Source organism: Phocoena sinus, chromosome 12, assembly GCF_008692025.1.
Source record: "Phocoena sinus isolate mPhoSin1 chromosome 12, mPhoSin1.pri, whole genome shotgun sequence".
NCBI lineage: Eukaryota > Metazoa > Chordata > Mammalia > Artiodactyla > Phocoenidae > Phocoena > Phocoena sinus.
In genome coordinates this window covers 8,255,992-8,273,472 of record NC_045774.1, presented here as the reverse complement: position 1 = coordinate 8,273,472, position 17,481 = coordinate 8,255,992, and the positions used below count along the sequence as shown (strand labels likewise).

Sequence of the window (17,481 nt, the reverse complement as noted above, 5' to 3'; positions counted from 1 at the left end):
CCCGTCAAAACGGGGCTCCTCGGGCACATGTGTGAGGATGTGCCTTTGTTATATGCAGCATGTGTGGCTTGATGCGGCTGTCCTCAGAGGAGGAGGGAACCCTGTGGAGAGAGCAGCAGCCCTTCCCAGGTCCCCATGAAATGTTTGTTGAAAAAAGAGGAGAACGAATTCCTCCAGAAAGCAGCGTGGAAAGGCTTCAGAGCCCAGTGCCTCTGCTTCTGCTCCCTGTGCGCTCGGCAATTAGCTGTGTGACTCTAATCCACCCTTTCCATCACCGGGATAGGTCTTAATGGAGGCAGTCAGAGAGAACAGGTTGCTAAATGAAGTTGTTTGCCTCTTAGATGCTTTTGATGCTATTGATCTTTTCCTCCTTGACCTGCGATCCAATTCTCTCAACCCGAGTCTCCCTCACAGGCTCACCCCCTTTGACCGAACACTAAAGATCGGACTTGCCGAAGGCTTGGTCCTCAGTTCTCTTTTCCTCTTACTCTGTGTTCTCTCGCTCCAGGATTTTACCCACACACGCGGTTTTAATTCATCTGGGAGGGGAGTCATTGGTTTATAGCTCAAGGCCCAGCCTGCCTCTCCTCTGAGCCTCAAACAGTAAAAGCATGTCTACTTGACATCGTCACCGGGATGTCTCCAAAGCATCTCGGACTCAGCGTGTCCAGAATCAAACTCATGATCCTTCAGAGCCCCAAACCTGCTCATCTGGGCTTTCTGTCTCAGAGGAGCCCTCACTTTTCCACCCATTTTTTGCAAGCTTGAAGGTTTGGAGTCATCTTAAAGTCTCCTTTTATTTCCCCTCCGTATTCAGTTCATCACTAAATCCTGTCAGCTTCACCTTTCAGCTTTCTCTTGCATGCATCCATTTCCCTCCATTAACACGACGGAGCCTGAGTTGTCACTGCCTCTCACCTGGATATTGTGACAGCTGTCTAGCTAGACCATCCCATCCATGCCCCACACCGTGTCGGTCCTCCGTTTTGCACCAGAGAGATGCGCTGAAGACAGTCTTGTTGTGTCACCCCTTCAATACGTTCCCTTTCTTCTAGAATGAAAAGCAAAAGCCTTCGTGACCAAAGGGCCCTGCATATTTTTTCCATTTTGTGCTTCCTCAGCTTCATTTCTTGTCGCCCCTCCTCCCACCCTGCCACTCGGAGGCTCCGCCTTCTCCTGGCTCCTCCCTCTTCAGCATCTTTGCCCAGGAATTCCCTCTACCTGGAATCCACTCCACCTCCTACCATGCATCTTAGCTGCTTCCCATCCTTCAGTCATCAGCCCCATTTCGGGGCCCTGGGGGAGCTCTGCCCACCCCCTGTCCCCCAGCATGTGGGCTGCTCCTTAGTTCTCATCAAGGCTGTGTAATCCTGTTTGTCTGCCGGCCTACTGCTCCTGGAGTTTTAGATAAAACGAGTCGCCATTTGACCTTCTGCACTTAGTGCAGGGTCTGACACATAGAAGGCACACAGTAAATATTTGTTGAATGAATTAACGAATGTGAACTTGGACCGGATTTTTACCCCCTCTCTAAGACCCAGTCTCCTCATGTGTCAGAATGAGGGCAGGGAAACCTATGTACTAGGACCAGGAGAATTCATCGAAGTAAAACTTAATCCAAAGGATTTGGCATGATGTTTGGCACTAGAAAGTACTTGACAACGATTTCCTTCCAACATAAGTAAAGGACGTGTGAAGCTGTGACGTGAGCTTCCCTTGGCCTAACGAGGCAGCCTTGAAGGCTGGGCAGGTGTCAGGGCTGAGGGCCCACCCACTGAGGCCCATTAACAGCAGCTAAGGCAGAGAAAAGAGCTGCCTGACTGTTGTCACTAGATATCGAGATCAAGGGCAGGCAGAGATATTCAACAACTAGAAACTAAAGGAGAGCCTGATAGCAGTAGGTGAGGAGATCACCCACCGTGAGTCTGGGGTCTTTCAGCCACACACACGGCATTCACCATCACGGTTTCTTCGTTTCACCTGAAGGACGATTGTATATATCTCTATCGGGAGCTTCTTAAATACTTGTGTGGAGGTCACTGCTCCTTTCTTCTGCTGCGCGCTCACAGATGTTATCAGTCCTAAGGAGATGAGGAAGGCCAGGGAACGTGGGAGATGAGGACATGGAAGAGAAGTAGGGAACCAGCTCGTCACCAGGAAGTGTCTTTAATTTTGTCATCTGCATCTGGTTTCACCAGTGGGTACCAGCGTTCTATCCCATCTGACCCAACACACTCCCCTTCTTGACTTCTCGCACAGAGCTGCCTCCACGCCCCTGTTTCCTTCCCGTCGTCCTCCCCTGGGTTATGCCTCTGGTGTGATGTGGTTCCTTGGCGCTCATCGGGTTCTGCCCCCTTTCCACTCGTAGGTTACCTGGTCTACAGTGCATCCTACGAAGACTTCATCAGGAACAAGTGGTCCACCCAGGCTTCATCAGTCACGCACCTGCCCATCGAGAACCTGAAGCCAAACACAAGGTATGATGTGTCAGTCATTTACAAACAGAAAACGAGACCTATGTGCCTGGTCATGGATAGCCTTAGGTTGAAAAGGAAAGGATTAATCAAAAATGTTTTCTAGTTAGCTCTCATAGACTATCAATGAATGCTTGCCATATGTCATGTATTTTTCTTAGGAGAAAGCACTATGGGCACCGTAATTGTTAGATCATTGTATTTCTATTTTGTTCCCTATTTTCCGGAGACTGAAACTACCCACCATTGGGGAAGGAAAGGTTGCTCTGTGTGTTGAAAGGGGATCGATCTGTTTGCACTCACCCCATGGTGGCTTAGGTGGCACAAGCTTTGTACGTGACATTGATGGAGCAGCAATTACTCAGACTCTATACTGTACAAGCTCAGGTCATTCAAGAAAGATGTATTTTACACATTAGTAACGGTTACAAGAAGCGTGTAACCTAGTCGGGGCAGTGGCTCACTAGCCAGAGGGCCATCTGAGAGTGAGCCCCAGTGTGAAATACGCAGAACTTGTTTCGAGGGTACAAACAGCATGAGTGTGCATTTCCTCTTTTATACTGTCTGGTTTTGCTGGTAACAGCCATCAGGAAAGAACACAGTGGTTGAGCTGTGGTATGCTTGTAAACTGGCTCTCTGGGGAAAAAAAAAAACCAATAACAACTGATTTATGGTATTTGCCAATTTCTCCCACCGTGGCCAATTCTGAGCTACCCAGGCTCTGCAGAATTCCTGATATTTAGCGATCGGCTCTCTGAAGCCTGTAGAATGGCTCTAGCACACCGTGTGACGTCAAGCCACTGTGTTTCCATAGCGAAGTGTTCTAAGTGAAGTGACTTGGACCCAAGGTCTCCCACTTTTTATAGAGTCAGAGGAACACAGAGGAGATTGGAACAAAATACTCTCCTTAAACAGAAATGTGTTGAAAGGGATAGAAACTGGACAATATCCTTGGGCACCGAGAGACTTCTGCACTAGCGGAGAACTTTCCTCAGGGCCTGTTAATGTCCTGGGCTCCCTTGGACTGCGCTTTCATAAACTGTTATAAATTTTGAGATTCAGCAAATAAAAAACAGGAAACTGAGAGAGCACTTTTCTTAGCTCTTCTCTGATAGTAACGAAAAGTTGATTCATTACAAAAAGAATAAAACTAAAGAAAACGAAGTCAACATCCCATTTTTTTATTGTGGGCAGAGTGAATATTCTTACAGCACAGCCTCAGTATCAGCTGAACGAGGCCTTAGGGATGTTTGGCCGCATGGCTCCTTGCAAATCTCAGTCCCCTGCGCCCTCAACAGTCCAGCGTTCCTGTGGCAACTTTTGGTACCAAACTGGTGCTGAGTTGTGAATAGTATCAGGGCCCGGTTACGTAGGATGGTTGATTCATTCTTTCAGTAGGTATGACTGAGTGTCCACGATCCACCGGTAAGTGCTTACTGAGTGTCTGCTCAGGCCAGGCACTGGGCTCCACACAGGAGAGAGCAGTGGCCGTGGGGAGGGCGTGGGGCAGGGGTGCACAGTGCACCGTGGCCCCACACGGCTTGCACAGCCTGGTGGAGACAGTTTATAGACGCATAAGTATGAACCTTCCCCGGCCAGTGTTGTGAGGGAGAAGTACACTGCGCTCTGAGGGTACGATAGGGGGCTTTTTACCTGAACTTGGGGGTTAGCGTGCAGTCAGGCGAGCTTCCATGGGGAGTAAGATAAGCAGCACTTCACCTGGAGAAGGTGGATGAGCAGGTCAAGTTGCTCCAGGCAGGAAGGGTGTTGGGAAGCCGGTGGGTTTAAGGAAGAGAAGGAGGCTGATGTCGGGGGCGGGGGGGGGGGGGGGGGGGATGGGGAGGAGAGGAGGCTGGAGGCTGGACCAGCCGGTCCCAGAGGGCCCTAGTGTCCCCTGAGGCTCGAGTCCTGCGTCCACCCACACTGAGCACCCTGATAGACAGGCTGGGAGCAGCAGCTGCCCCTGCCCCGTGGTTCGTGCGTCCTGCGGAGGGAGTGGGCCGGCTGGAAAGCGGGGCGTGTACTTCCTCCTACGGAGGCTTCCTCCGACCCCCCAACAGCTGCTGAACTTTTACAGCCCGGGAAGCGTGCCACGATGTAAGGACGCTCATTTTTCCCCGCGTTTCCCCTAACGCAGGGCGTCTCCGATGGGCTCACTGGGGTGTCCACGTGCTTATTCCACGGAGGCTGCGTCTCCCCACCCTCTGCACAGTCCTCAGGGCTTCTCAGGACCCCCTTCAGAGTCCTCGTAAGAGACGCAGAAGTCGGTCCAGCCCAAGAGGAGACAGGATGTAAAAACTGGCTTTGGTTCTTTGTAACTGAATCTTCTTTTTTGACAAGATGAAGTGGGCATTGCCCACCTTATTCCCCCAACTCAGCCCTGAATCACTTTCTGGAATCTTCATATTGTAAGTCCATACCTAAGGTACAAAGATTTGTCACCATGGAGGCTGTTCAAAAGAAGGTGCCAGAAGCTTGTAGAAGAAGGCAAGGCATGGATTGCTTTTGTTTCTTGGGTGAGACAGAGACTCTTCAGGGTATGAAATGTACATTTTAGTCTGTAGAAAAGTCTTGTGTGGTTTTCGAAAACAGGACTTTTACTCCTTTCATGATCCCGTGTTGTTTTTCAGCTCAGCATATCTAAACTTACTTTGACACATTAGGCGAGTTCGAGTGGAAATACATCTCTAGAACTGGGCCCTGTGGGCTTTGCGGAGCCCTGGAATTGTTGTGTGGACAGGAGGGTAGATTTGGAGAATGCGTAGGTTTCAGTGGTAAAACAAAATGGATACAACCAAGAAATCGGAATAGTCTCCCAGGCGCTTGGTCATCCGTCTGCCATCTCTTCAACTGCACAGGGTGTTTCCCTCTGTGGAGCTGGGGAAGAGGTAGCAGCGTGGCTCCAGGGATGGCTTGAGAAATATTCAACAGAAAGGTCCCCTGTAGCCTCTGAACATCAGTGTCACTCTCCAGGTTTCGATTTCCTTTCTTTTCTTTTTTGTTCTGCGGTACGCGGGGCTCTCACTGTGGTGGCCTCTCCCGCTGCGGAGCGCAGGCTCCGGACGCGCAGGCTCAGCGGCCACGGCTCACGGGCCCAGCCGCTCTGCGGCATGTGGGATCTTCCCGGACCGGGGCACGAACCTGCGTCCCCTGCATCGGCAGGCGGACTCTCAACCACTGCGCCACCAGGGAAGCCCTCCTATTTTTTTAAGGAAAAAAAAGTATCTGCAAAGTTGGACTGTTATCATTGATGTATGCCCAACCCACTGCTTGAACGGCCAGCAGAGTCTGCCTTAAATAACTCCACGACCGCGGAGTTAAAAGCACGCACAACTGAGGAAACACAGAATGCTGAGTGAATTGAGATTTGGGAATTCCTATGTTCTTAACTGTGCATATCTTTCTTATAAAAAAATGACATTTAAAAAAGCATTCTGTCCTAAATGAGATGTGAATATACTTTCTTGGAAAGCTTAAAAGAAGACTTGATTTTACCGAGTGGGCTTTTCTTTGCTCTGTTTAATCAAACCCCAAGTCAAATATCTCTGTGTAACTGTGAGACCAGAGGCTCCCTTGGGGTTCTCAGAAGCTCAGAAACTCAGGAGGCTTGGTGCCAGGGCAGAGGTGCCACGGACACATGCCTTTGCTCTCTAAATGTAAATAATTCTCCTTTTAAAAATGTAGGGTATCTTAATTAGTGCATGTGATCTGTGTGTCTGACAATGAAATACAGGATTTGGTAACATTGAAGTGTAGCTTCTGCTAGCTGGAAACCAAGACTCCTTCTGAACTCTCTGAAGTGGTGGAGAGCTTCCCCGCACAGGGATTTTTTTACCCACCTTCTTTACCTGGAAGTGTTGATAGTTAGGGGCTAAGAGAGCACAGATAACACCTGGAATCCCAGAGGGGAGGACAACACAGAGATGAGCAGTAAGTAGAGTGGGTCTTAACTGTGTTGGTTTCCAGTATTTTCTCATCACCACTTTTGGTCCTAGAGCTCATCAGAGTCCAAAGTAAGACGCTCTGGGACTCCCAATCTACCTGGCTTGTCATTCTCCCTCTAGATGAACAGGCTGATTCAGACAATGTGCTTTCTAGCACATTCTCTGTTCCAAGAAAAAGATTAATCCACAGCAAAGCCTCTCCAGACCTTTTCCTCTTCCCCTTCCCGGACTTGCTTCTCTTTCCACGAGGCACAGAAGCTGGAAACTCAGTGACTTTAAGGCTCCAGAGGCAAGCATAGCACTTGTCCTACACCCAGAACATTGTTGTCGTGTTAGTTCCCCCGAGGAGACCGGCCTCAGGACTGCTCAGCCTTCTCCCTGCCAACAGTGGGTTTGCATCATCGCACTGTCAAACATCCTGCTTTTTCACACACTCCAGTGATTAGAATTAGGTTACAGTTGGAATTCTGCTTGGTAAGCGTTTCACCGCTCCATCTTCCCCCTCCGGTCAGTAGAACTCAAGACGGGACAAGAGGAGACCATTGCATCCAAGGACGGGCCTGCGCAGGGCGGTTCAACCCTTGACGCTCTAAATAACACACACAATCTAAGTGAGCTGTTTGCCCAGTATGCCCCTCTGTTCCCATTAGTCACACGTATTGTTTTGAAAAGTTATTGGCAAATGAGAAAGTTTAGAAATAACCCGAAGAAATAGCAGTGGTGTATCCATTTGTGAAAAATAGGACTCAAACCCTGCCACGGAGCAGGTGCTGGATAGTTTGGGTGTTTGTCTCATTGCACAAAAATTAAACAAGGTTCTCTTTCAAAATATGTTTTCTTCCAATTTCAGGTATTATTTTAAAGTTCAAGCCAAAAATCCTCACGGCTATGGACCTATCAGCCCTTCGGTCTCATTTGTCACAGAATCAGGTATGGGTGACTTCATGTCCTCGTTTTTTTCCTTTTCTTAATAACAGTCTGAAATCATGTCTACAATAGAATAAGAACTGAAGAAGTGAAATGCTCTTCTCTTTAATCAGTTCATATTGGATGTCATTTTATAAGATAAACATGATTTTCTTTCTGCTAAGCTAAAAGTTGGATAATAAAATTGAAAGTAATCTTCATTGGAACTGCCTGAGAAGTGAAAAGGTCAAATTCCAATGAAAAGGGGGGGGGCGGGGAATCTAGTTTTCAACCATGTGGGAAAGATGAGTTTGAATCTATCTGTAGAGATTTAGTTACAGAGATAAATTCCTTTTGTTTTTTAATTGCAAACAGCTGAAGAGCATAAATGTCATGTGACCTGAGGGGCAGATGCTTCTTTCAATTAGTCGCTTCCTTTACGAGGAGATGAAAATGTCTCTACTTAACATGGAGGGTCTAATTAAAATACTGTCCATCTTGCAAGCAGTATCACTCAGAAGATGTCCCTACTTTGGGATGCAGGTGTGCAGAGCTCTCAAGCCCTTCCGTGAGATGTCCCCGTGGTCATGGTCTGAGGCAGTACACACAGAGCTGGCCCATGGTGGCAGGTGCCGGGTTGGCAGCCTTTCTGTATAGGAAGCCAGGCTGGAGAGTTGGTACCCATGGTCCCGAGACAGGCACTTACAGAAGCCCAGCTGGGTCGGCTCCACTCTAACGTGGCTGTCGCTTCCATTTGGTTAGATTATTTCCTAAGAGCAGGAGAGTAAAACAAGCATTTACACTTACAGCTAATGGTATGTCACTTTATTTTATAGATAGCAGATGATGTCAGAATGAATGGTCTGTACAAAGGGGCAGCACAAAGCAGATCTGGGGGGACGAAAATGTTCTGTGTGTGATCGTGGTGGAGTTCCATGAGTCTATACGTGTGGTAAAAATTCATAGGATGTGTACCCTAAAAAAGTAATTTTACTCTGTGATAATTAAAAAAAAAAAAAAAAAAGATGGCCCATGTTTACCTGGCCAGTATTTTATAAAAATGAACTTCTTCTAAAGCAGAATTCCTTATAATGTAGATTCATATTAAGTGGCACTATTTGGGCTAAGATATTAGACATGTTTTAAAACAGCTTTATTGAGGTAGAAATGGCATACAGTAAACTGTTCATCCTCAAGATGTACAGCTGAGGAAGCTTTGGGGTATGTTTATACCCTTGGAGCCATCCCGGCAGTCATGCTGGTGCATGGCGCCATCACCCCGACAGTTTCTTCCTGCTGCTGTACAATCCAGCCCTCCCTTCCCTCCCCGTGTGCCCATCCTCTCCCCTCTTCTCAGACAACCACTCATGGGCCTTCTGTCACTATGGATTCATGTGCACTTTCTAGGATTTTGTATCAACGGGATCATACAGTGTGAGTCCTTTTGTCTGGCTTCTTTCACGTAGCATCCTTTTGAGATCCATCCATGTTGTCATATTTATAAGTAGTTCATTCTTTTTTATTACTTACCAGTGTTCCATTGTATGTGCCACAGTTTGTATCTGTTCACCTGTTAATAGACATTGGATTGTTCCTACTTTCGGACTATTGCAAATAAATCTGCCATGAGCATTCATGTACAAGTATTTTTAAGGACATATGCTTTCATTTCTCGGGTAAATACGCAGGAGTAGCATGGATGGATTGCATAGTAGGTGTGTGTTTTTACTTTTTTAAGAAACCACTGAACTGTTTTCCCAAGATGGACACATTTTAAAACATAATGAGTATTGAATTATTTTGTGGTACCCAATGTCAAAATATTATCGTCAAGGACCCACTCCTTCTATATAAATAACAAGACAATATAAATAGAAAAGAGTATTTCTTGAAAGGAAATGCCTAGAAAGTAAAAACTAAGGGAATGTCTTGGCATCTGTCAAATGAATCTTATACCTTCTTTATCTATTCTAGCTTGGGTAGTTCTTTTAATTACCAAAAACACACATTTCAACAGTTGCGTGGCTGTGTGATGTAATAGTGAAGTCAATTATTTACTTTTTTTTTTTTCAATTATTTACTTTTCATTCTACAGATAATCCTTTGCTTGTCGTGAGGCCACCAGGTAAGTTTCTTTTCTTGATAAACTTGACATTCTAGTAATCAAGTTGAATATTGCATATGAGATTGTTATGGTTACAAGTAGACAGGCTGAACCGCTTTTGTGTTTTCATAATTTTCTGACAACTTCTGTGGTTTCTTTGCACCCATCATCCTAATCTAGGGAAAAGCATGTTCTGGAAATTTTTAAATAGGGCCGTAGCAGCCAATCTCTATAAAATCCATTATGGGTGGCCAGTATCTATGAAAATAGGTAACTTTATTTTCGTAACCCCTTTGAATATTTTAAATTGCTGAAAAGATAGCAAAATGCATTAAGTGTACGACAAAATTTTACTTTGTTTTTCAAATAAACCAAGAAAGACCTATTGCTTAGGTTCAAGACTGGTCTTATGAGTGATAAGAACAGGAGGTGCCTGTGCTGAGGGATTTTGGGGGTGGGGAGGTAGGGTGACATGCCCTGCAAGGTCAAATTTGCCATTATAGCTTATGTTCCTTGGCTTAAATTAGGCTTTTTCTTACTCTGAGAATCCTTTATAGAAATGCAAATACGTTAACTGCATTCAGGTACAAGGAACTCCCCAGTTGTACTTCAGTACAAAGAAAGAAGAGAAAAGACAGACAGAGAGAGAGAGAGAGACCACTGGGCGGTGGGAAGACTGCTCAGAAAAGCCCCGAGAGAAGGGGAAGTCCCAGTGAATAAATCAAATTCTCCGGTATTTTGTGTAAGAATAAACACTGTGAAACGCCATGACTTAGAAGGTGTGCTGTGTGTCGTCCAGGTGGTGAGCCCATCTGGATCCCATTTGCTTTCAAACATGACCCTGGCTACACGGACTGCCACGGCCGACAGTATGTGAAGCGGACGTGGTACAGAAAGTTTGTGGGAGTCGTTCTTTGTAATTCACTGCGGTATAAGATCTACCTCAGTGATAACCTGAAAGGTAGGTCTTTAGGGATGCTGTGCTATGGGAAGGTGTGGAAAGCTTTTAGTTTATCAGATGCTAACTTGACATAGCAGGTGCATCAGAATACATTTGAGGTATGGACCCATCACATCTCAGTCTGGCTCAAGTGCAAGCCAGTTTTGCAGGCTCTATTCTGGAGTGACTAGTATTTACATTGGTACCCAGGAATATATGTATATATTTTAAATCTACTACTTTTTAGGAATGAAATCCAAAATTCTCTTAGAAACGTAAAGGCCGTTTTTCTTTTTTGTTAATCCCATAACATTAACAACGAAGAAAAATGGCCTTTAAATTTCTTTTAAGGTGTGAGTGTAAGCTGGAAGTATTGAGGAGAAGTACCCCCTACGATTTTTGCCGTTGGAACAACTTTACAGAGAAACAGTTGTGGATGGTGAAACATATATGAGGTGCACTATTTGTTCTGTGTCCAAAAATTACATTGTTTTCATCATGGTAGGGGATTAAAACAAAGAATAACATAAGTGTTTACTTTGAACTACTAACGTTTCAAAGTGCCATTTCTCCCCTGCTGGTTTTAACTCACCCATCTACCCAAAATTGTTTTGTATTTCAAAATTTGCACAACTTTTAATTTTTCTAATACATACATTTAAAAAGAAAGAAAACTTTCCCTCAGCTGGTTTATATTTTGTCAGAGGTCAGTTTTTTTTGTTTCTTGCTGCTGCTCATCATTTCTAGATAATGTCAAAATCTCCCCAACCATCCCCCACCCTTGCAATTTCTCCGTGTATATGCCTCTCCCTACAGCCAGTCTGTTCGTTTCTTGCTGCTCTTTTTTCCCTCTTGCACACTGTCCTTTTGCTCCGGGAGAGGCTACACAGCCATGTCTGGTATCCCAAGGTTGAGAGAAACACCTTCGCCCTACTGTGCAGCTCTGGTTCAGGACCAAGGACAGCGCCTCATGCTACAGACACACCCCCTACTTCTAGTTATGTGTGAAAATAGTTTCTTCTATTTTTCTAGGTATTCGTGCTTTTCATAATTATTTCATGAAACATTCTCTGCCTATCAGAGTTTCCTCCTTGTTTTTAAACCAAAGAGTAGAAAGGTCTCCCATCTACAGGCTGAAAATGCCTATAATATTAGTAGTTTCCATTTAATGAACACTTGCTAAGTATTTAGCATACGTGAGCCTGCTGAATCCTTATAACACTTTGAAACCGGTGCCATTATCACCATCTTTCAAACGTGGAAAGTGTGACACACAGAGTTGAAGTCATGTGCCCACTTCAAAGCTTGTGCAAATTCCTCAGCCAGCGCGGCGGTTCCGGAGCAGTCAGTGACTCATCGCATTCCCTTACGCAGATACATTCTACAGCATTGGCGACAGTTGGGGAAGAGGTGAAGACCATTGTCAATTTGTGGATTCACACCTGGATGGAAGAACAGGGCCTCAGTCCTACATAGAAGCCCTCCCTACCACTCAAGGTAATGTGAACCAAGGCCCAGTGTAATATACTGGGGGGTGGAGAGGAGGGCTGACATAAGGAGAAAATTCACTGTAGCTCTGCATTTGGTTTACCATTTGAAGATGGGTATTAGCAGAATTTTGGAGCATAAAAATAAGGAAGAAACAAAATACTCCTACCACATGCTGGGTTTAGGGTGAGCCTTGGAGAGGTAGGGACACAAAGGAATATAAGACCTTACCCCTACCCTCAGGAAACATGGTCAGTAATTGGGAAGGGAAGATAAATATGTGAAAGGTAACTAAGAGCAAGCAACTTAAAGTACAGATAATGACAAGAGTTATGTCACACGATTGTCCCATTGTCAGGTAATTGTGCAGATTATAGTTACTCTCTGAGTTCAAAGGAGGCGGGGGCTGGGCTTCCCTGGTGGTGCAGTGGTTGAGAGTCCGCCTGCCGATGCAGGGGACACGGGTTCGTGCCCCGGTCCGGGAAGATCCCACATGCCGCGGAGCGGCTGGGCCCGTGAGCCGTGGCCGCTGAGCCTGCACGTCCGGAGCCTGTGCTCCGCAACGGGAGAGGCCGCAGCAGTGAGAGGCCCGCGTACCGCAAAAAAAAAAAAAGGGCGGGGCTGCCTCTTGAGGCTTCCAGGGAAGGTTTTCAGAAGAGGCAGAGTCTGAGCTGAGTCATAAAAATACATGCAAAGATTAGAGGGCCTTCCAGGTGGAGAATGCCATGAACAAGAGTCCAGAGAAAGAAAAAATAAACAAATACAAACCAACCATGATATGCTTCAGGAGATCATGTATCAACTATTTCATGATGGCATTGCAAGGTGAAAACAAGTATATTAATCTCAAAGTTAACAACTTGTAATACATTACTAACTGCCCCAAGTCCCCAAATAAACAGACAGAACAACTGAATGAAGTGTAGCACTTTTAGTGATGTGGCATTTTTTAAGATATAAGGTGCTCTGATCTTTAACATTTTTTAGTTTGGAAAAAAATACCATAGGTGGTACAAAGATTACCCATTTTCAAAAAATTAAGGTACATTAAAATATACAAAACAGTAAAACAAGTATATTAGGCAGGGTTCTCCAGAGAAACAGAAGCAATGGGAGATGGAGAGAGGGAAAGAGACAGAGACAGAGGTGGAGAGAGGGAAAGAGAGAGAGAGAGAACAAGATTTATTTTAAGGAACTGGCTCTATGATTGTGGAGGCTGTGGCAAGTCCAAAATCTACAGGGCGGGCCAGCAAGCCTGCTAGAGAGCCCGGGAAGAGCCAATGCTGCAGTTAGTCTGAAGGCAGGCTTCTGGCAGAAGACCCTTCTCTTCAGGGAAAGTCACCCCTTTCCTACTAGGGCCTTCAACTAGTTGGGTGAGGCCCACCCACATTGTGGAGAGTAATCTGCTTTACTTAAAGTCTGCTGATTGAAATGTTAATCTCATCTAGAAAATAATTTCACAGAAACACCTAGAATAATATTTGACCAAATAGCTGGACGCCATGTCCTAGCCAAGTTGACACAGAAAAATAACAATCAAAATAAACATACATAATACACCACATCTCTTAATTGTTTCAGGATCTTGCAGTGCCCCAGGGTTAGTATTAAATGCATCATTTGTATTTCACTGTGTTTCTGTGACTGTTCTGTCATGGTTTTGGCTCTGAACAGAGGTGCTGGTTCATCAGAAACTCACTGGCGGAATGGCAGGTAACCTTTCATGTTACAAGAGGACACAGGGCCAGTGGGGTGAGAGCAGTTGTTGAGTTGCCAACATTTTTTGAGGAGGTTGGAGCATCACTTCTTGAAAGGAGAAGTGGTCAGAACTGCTACAGGATTCTTTCCTCTGAGAGATTTACTTGAAAGATCTGAAAGTCTACCGCAGATTCCAAGAGGTAAATCTTGGAGGCCTGCGGTTCTAGGCAAGTCAGGGGCCCCAGATTCTGTGGGAATCTTGGCTAAGGTTGCTTGCCCAGCTCAGGGCCTGCCCTACTGGAGTGCTCCATTGTGATTGACTAAAATGATCTTCCTCTGTGGGGAGAGAGAGAGAGAGAGGGAGAGAGAGAGAGAACTAATGAGCACTCTTTCCTACCTGTGTCACACACGTGGAGACTGGATTATCCCCACAAATCATCCTTGGGATAAACCTCAGGGGGTGGGTGTTGTGACTCCACACAAGTCGTATTTATTTGGAAGTAACTTTTGTCACAAGAACAACTTATCAGAAATCTTCTGTCCGGAAGGAGGCTGTTAGGATGAGGACTCTTCCAGTTGGTTCAGGTGCTTTTGATGCTACGATACAGACGCCAATTCCAAGTGTGGGTTCTTTTCCCGCACCACCAAGCAATTCTCCAACACCAGCGGGTGCTCTACAGTTCAAGTCTATTCTGAAACCATTTACCCAGAGATAGCATCAGATGCCGTAGTTTCAGCCCTCAGTCTTACAAGACTGCCCCTCTTCATGCACTTTAGATGCCAATCACAAGTCCACCTTGTCACCTGTCCTTCTGATAAGGACAGGCTATAAATAAGAGGTTCCCATGACCCCCTCTTCGGATTTGATTAACTTGCCAGAGGGGCTCACAAAACTCAGAGAGACATTTCACTTACTAAATTGTGGTTTATTATAAAAAGAGGTAACTTGGGAAGAGCCAGGTGGAGGAGATGCATAGTGCAAGGTATGGGGAAGGGCAGGGAGCACCCATGCCCCTTCGAAGCACCACTCTGCCTGAATCTCCATGTGCTCGCCAACCTGCAAGCTCTCCAAACCTGTCCTTTGCGGGTTTTCTGGAGGCTTCATTACATAGGCAAAATTGATGAAATCATTGGCCAGTAGTGATTTCATCAATCTCCAGCCCCTCTCTCCTCCCTGGAAGTTGTGGGTAGGGCTGAAGGTCCCCCCCCCCGCCCCCACAATCACACGGTTGGTTCCTCTGGCGACCAGCCCTCATCCTTAGATGCTTTCCGAAAGTCACGTCCTTAGCATAAACTCCGGTGTGGTTGAACAGGGTTTACTATGAATGTAATAATATTCCACACACCTTTATAGCTCTTGTCACTCAGGAAATTCCAAGGGCTTCAGGAGCTCTGTGCCAACAATGGAGATGAAGACCAAATATATGTTTTCTTTTATAAATCACAATATTACTGGTTATTCTTTCCCTCTCTTTCCTTTTACCTTCCAGGCTACTATCGCCAGTACCGCCAGGAGCCAGTCAGCTTCGGCAACATAGGTTTTGGAACCCCCTATTACTACGTGGGCTGGTACGAGTGTGGGGTTTCCATCCCAGGGAAGTGGTAACCACAGGACTGGTCGTGCCGGAAGCTCGTCCTGCCCGGCCCCCTCGACTAACCTGCACTACGGCCTGTGAGCAGGAGAAGGGATGGTGTCCCAAGCCTCACTGTCCGCAAGGCCACACGGTGGACACCGGACACTTCAGCCATCTTTGATCTGGAGCTCAGTCCTACTTCTTGGCCTGGACCACACACAGGATTCAATGTTACTGTTAACTTTGCTTCTCCACATGTTTTGCTTATAATAGCTCATCCCAGAGACGGCAGACACGCGCAGCTACCAGGACGCCTGGTGTGATTTTCATACTTTATAGGCACAAAGTTCAGACACTTTGGTATCTCCAGGGATCAGCATAAACACGCTGTGCTTGCTTTGTGGAACACCACCCATGTTCTTTTTTCTCACTGGACCCCTCCAAAAGGAGCTAAATTTAAGCTTTGGATCCCTTTCTATGCAGTAGAAGTGAATTACTAAAAATGCCACCAAAGGAAATGTAGCCTACTTAAGATTTATTCTATGGACTTAACCCACCACTAGACCAATTGTATCAAATCTTACTTGTAAATTCTCAATTTTGATATATATATATATATATGTATATATGCATATACATATCCACACTTGTCTGCAAAGACTGATTAAAATTGCGAAGTGTGTACTTGTTCACTAGACAAATGTGTGTGGGACTTTTTGGAGCAGAGGTGCTGTTTATTAACATCTTTCTAGAAGGGTCCAAAGAATAGGTACTCTGTATAACACGGCAAGAATGGCAAGGTATGTGTTCTTTCTGTGAGCGCTGCTGAGCTGTGGAAATGACTGGGATGCAGCGATGCTAGCTGTGAGCCGGTGGCAAACGGAGTGATTTCCACCTTCCATCCTCGTGTGAGAAATGGACTGGTGGTCTCTGTGCGGACATATCCAGTCAGTTTCCAGATTAAGACTTTAGGTCCCAGATGATTTTGAAATCCAGTTTTAAAAAAACTTCTTTCCTCTTTCCTGCCTAGCTCGGTATCTACTCCTTGAAATAGAAGCATCTTACGCCTCTCAGCTGCAGCATGAGAGGGTTTATTTAATGACACTTTAACTCTTCTTAAAACGTGGTGTCCTTTCCACGTGAGTGGCACCTCCGCGTCCTCAGGCAGCTCTGGGGAACGGAGGGTTTGTCTTCTAAGTTTCAGGGTAGAAGAACCAGTAGTGGGAACGAGCCAGAGGCAGACACACTTCTGGGGCCCGGGGGCTGTACCACTACGTAAATGATGTAATGGCAGAAAGTGTTCTGCCAACTGGAATCCGTTATTTTCGGTGCCAGCAGCTTGTTGAGGTGAAGCCTGATGTGTCCGGTAGGTTTGGAGATAAAACAGGAAACAAGTCACTGCGGGATTTTTGTGATGGGGCAGCGGGAGCTGACATCTTCCCCAGTGGCCACAGTTCCCTCTCCTACGGTAAACGACGGTGAAGAAAATGCAGGTGTTCTGACAGTCTGGGAAATACTAGGATAGGAATCTTCTGGGTTTCTGGGGCTCTTGTACATAAAAGGGGAATTCTTTAAAAGGGTGTCTAAAAAACACCTGTTTTCCACGCTGACATTCAAACATGCTTCACGATAACAGGCAAGGATAAGATCTTTAAATATAAGTGAATTTTCCTAATAAACCCGTCTTTGTTCTGGGGCCTCCTGCGGAAGAGATGGGGGGTCAGGTCCAACACAGAGATGCAGGCACCTCTCCTCCGTGATTCACACTTTCATACATTAAACGTCGTGTTCCCTGTCGGCCTCACCCTGAAAGGTTTTACACTCATTTCATACACAGAAAGACACGTTTCCCTCAGAAGGATTTTATCCTTACTTCCCAGAAATACAAAGATTGCACTGGTGTTCATTCCGGCAATGTTTTTTGAGCCCCACCTGGAACCTTAGACTGTACTTGATTCTGGAAAGCTGAACTTTGATTACAAAGAGATGTTTACAGTTCTTTATAGAAATTACTGCAAATCTCAGATGATAGCACAACCGAAACAAAAACACTGAATTTATACAAAAAGGTGATAGTATTCTCAATACTCTCGCCAAATTAGGTTATGCAATAGTTCAAATGAGTCCACCACAGTGGTCACATCAAGTTTCTAGTGCTGTGTGGTCCTGGAGGACACGTTTTAGGGACTCCATTGGCAGTGGGATGCCAAGAAGGGGGCATTCAAGATAGTAGAGGGTCTGGAAACCATTCCGTGTCAAGTTAGAAGAGTTTAATTACCAAATGAGCCTTGTTGGAAAATACTGAGATGTTCATCTCTGAAAAACCTTAAATATAGCTGGAAATGTCTAAACT

General features: G+C 45.7%; 1 protein-coding gene across 5 annotated transcripts in view; it reads left to right on the top strand.

Annotated features, from left to right (window-relative positions):
- The window catches only part of FNDC1 (fibronectin type III domain containing 1), a 98,779-nt gene extending 82,954 nt beyond the window's left edge, over positions 1-15,825 (top strand). For 4 of the 5 annotated variants that reach the window (XM_032651187.1, XM_032651186.1, XM_032651188.1 and 1 more), the window contains 6 exons: positions 2,369-2,477; positions 7,269-7,348; positions 9,420-9,449; positions 10,228-10,389; positions 11,743-11,865; positions 15,045-15,476. In XM_032651187.1, the coding sequence (XP_032507078.1) occupies positions 2,369-2,477; positions 7,269-7,348; positions 9,420-9,449; positions 10,228-10,389; positions 11,743-11,865; positions 15,045-15,160 (620 nt within the window). In that variant the 3' untranslated portion in view covers positions 15,161-15,476. Of the gene's footprint in view, positions 1-2,368; positions 2,478-7,268; positions 7,349-9,419; positions 9,450-10,227; positions 10,390-11,742; positions 11,866-15,044 lie in introns of all 5 variants that reach the window. The other variant, XM_032651185.1, reaches the window with a different exon arrangement.
- Positions 15,826-17,481: the final 1,656 nt, after the last annotated feature.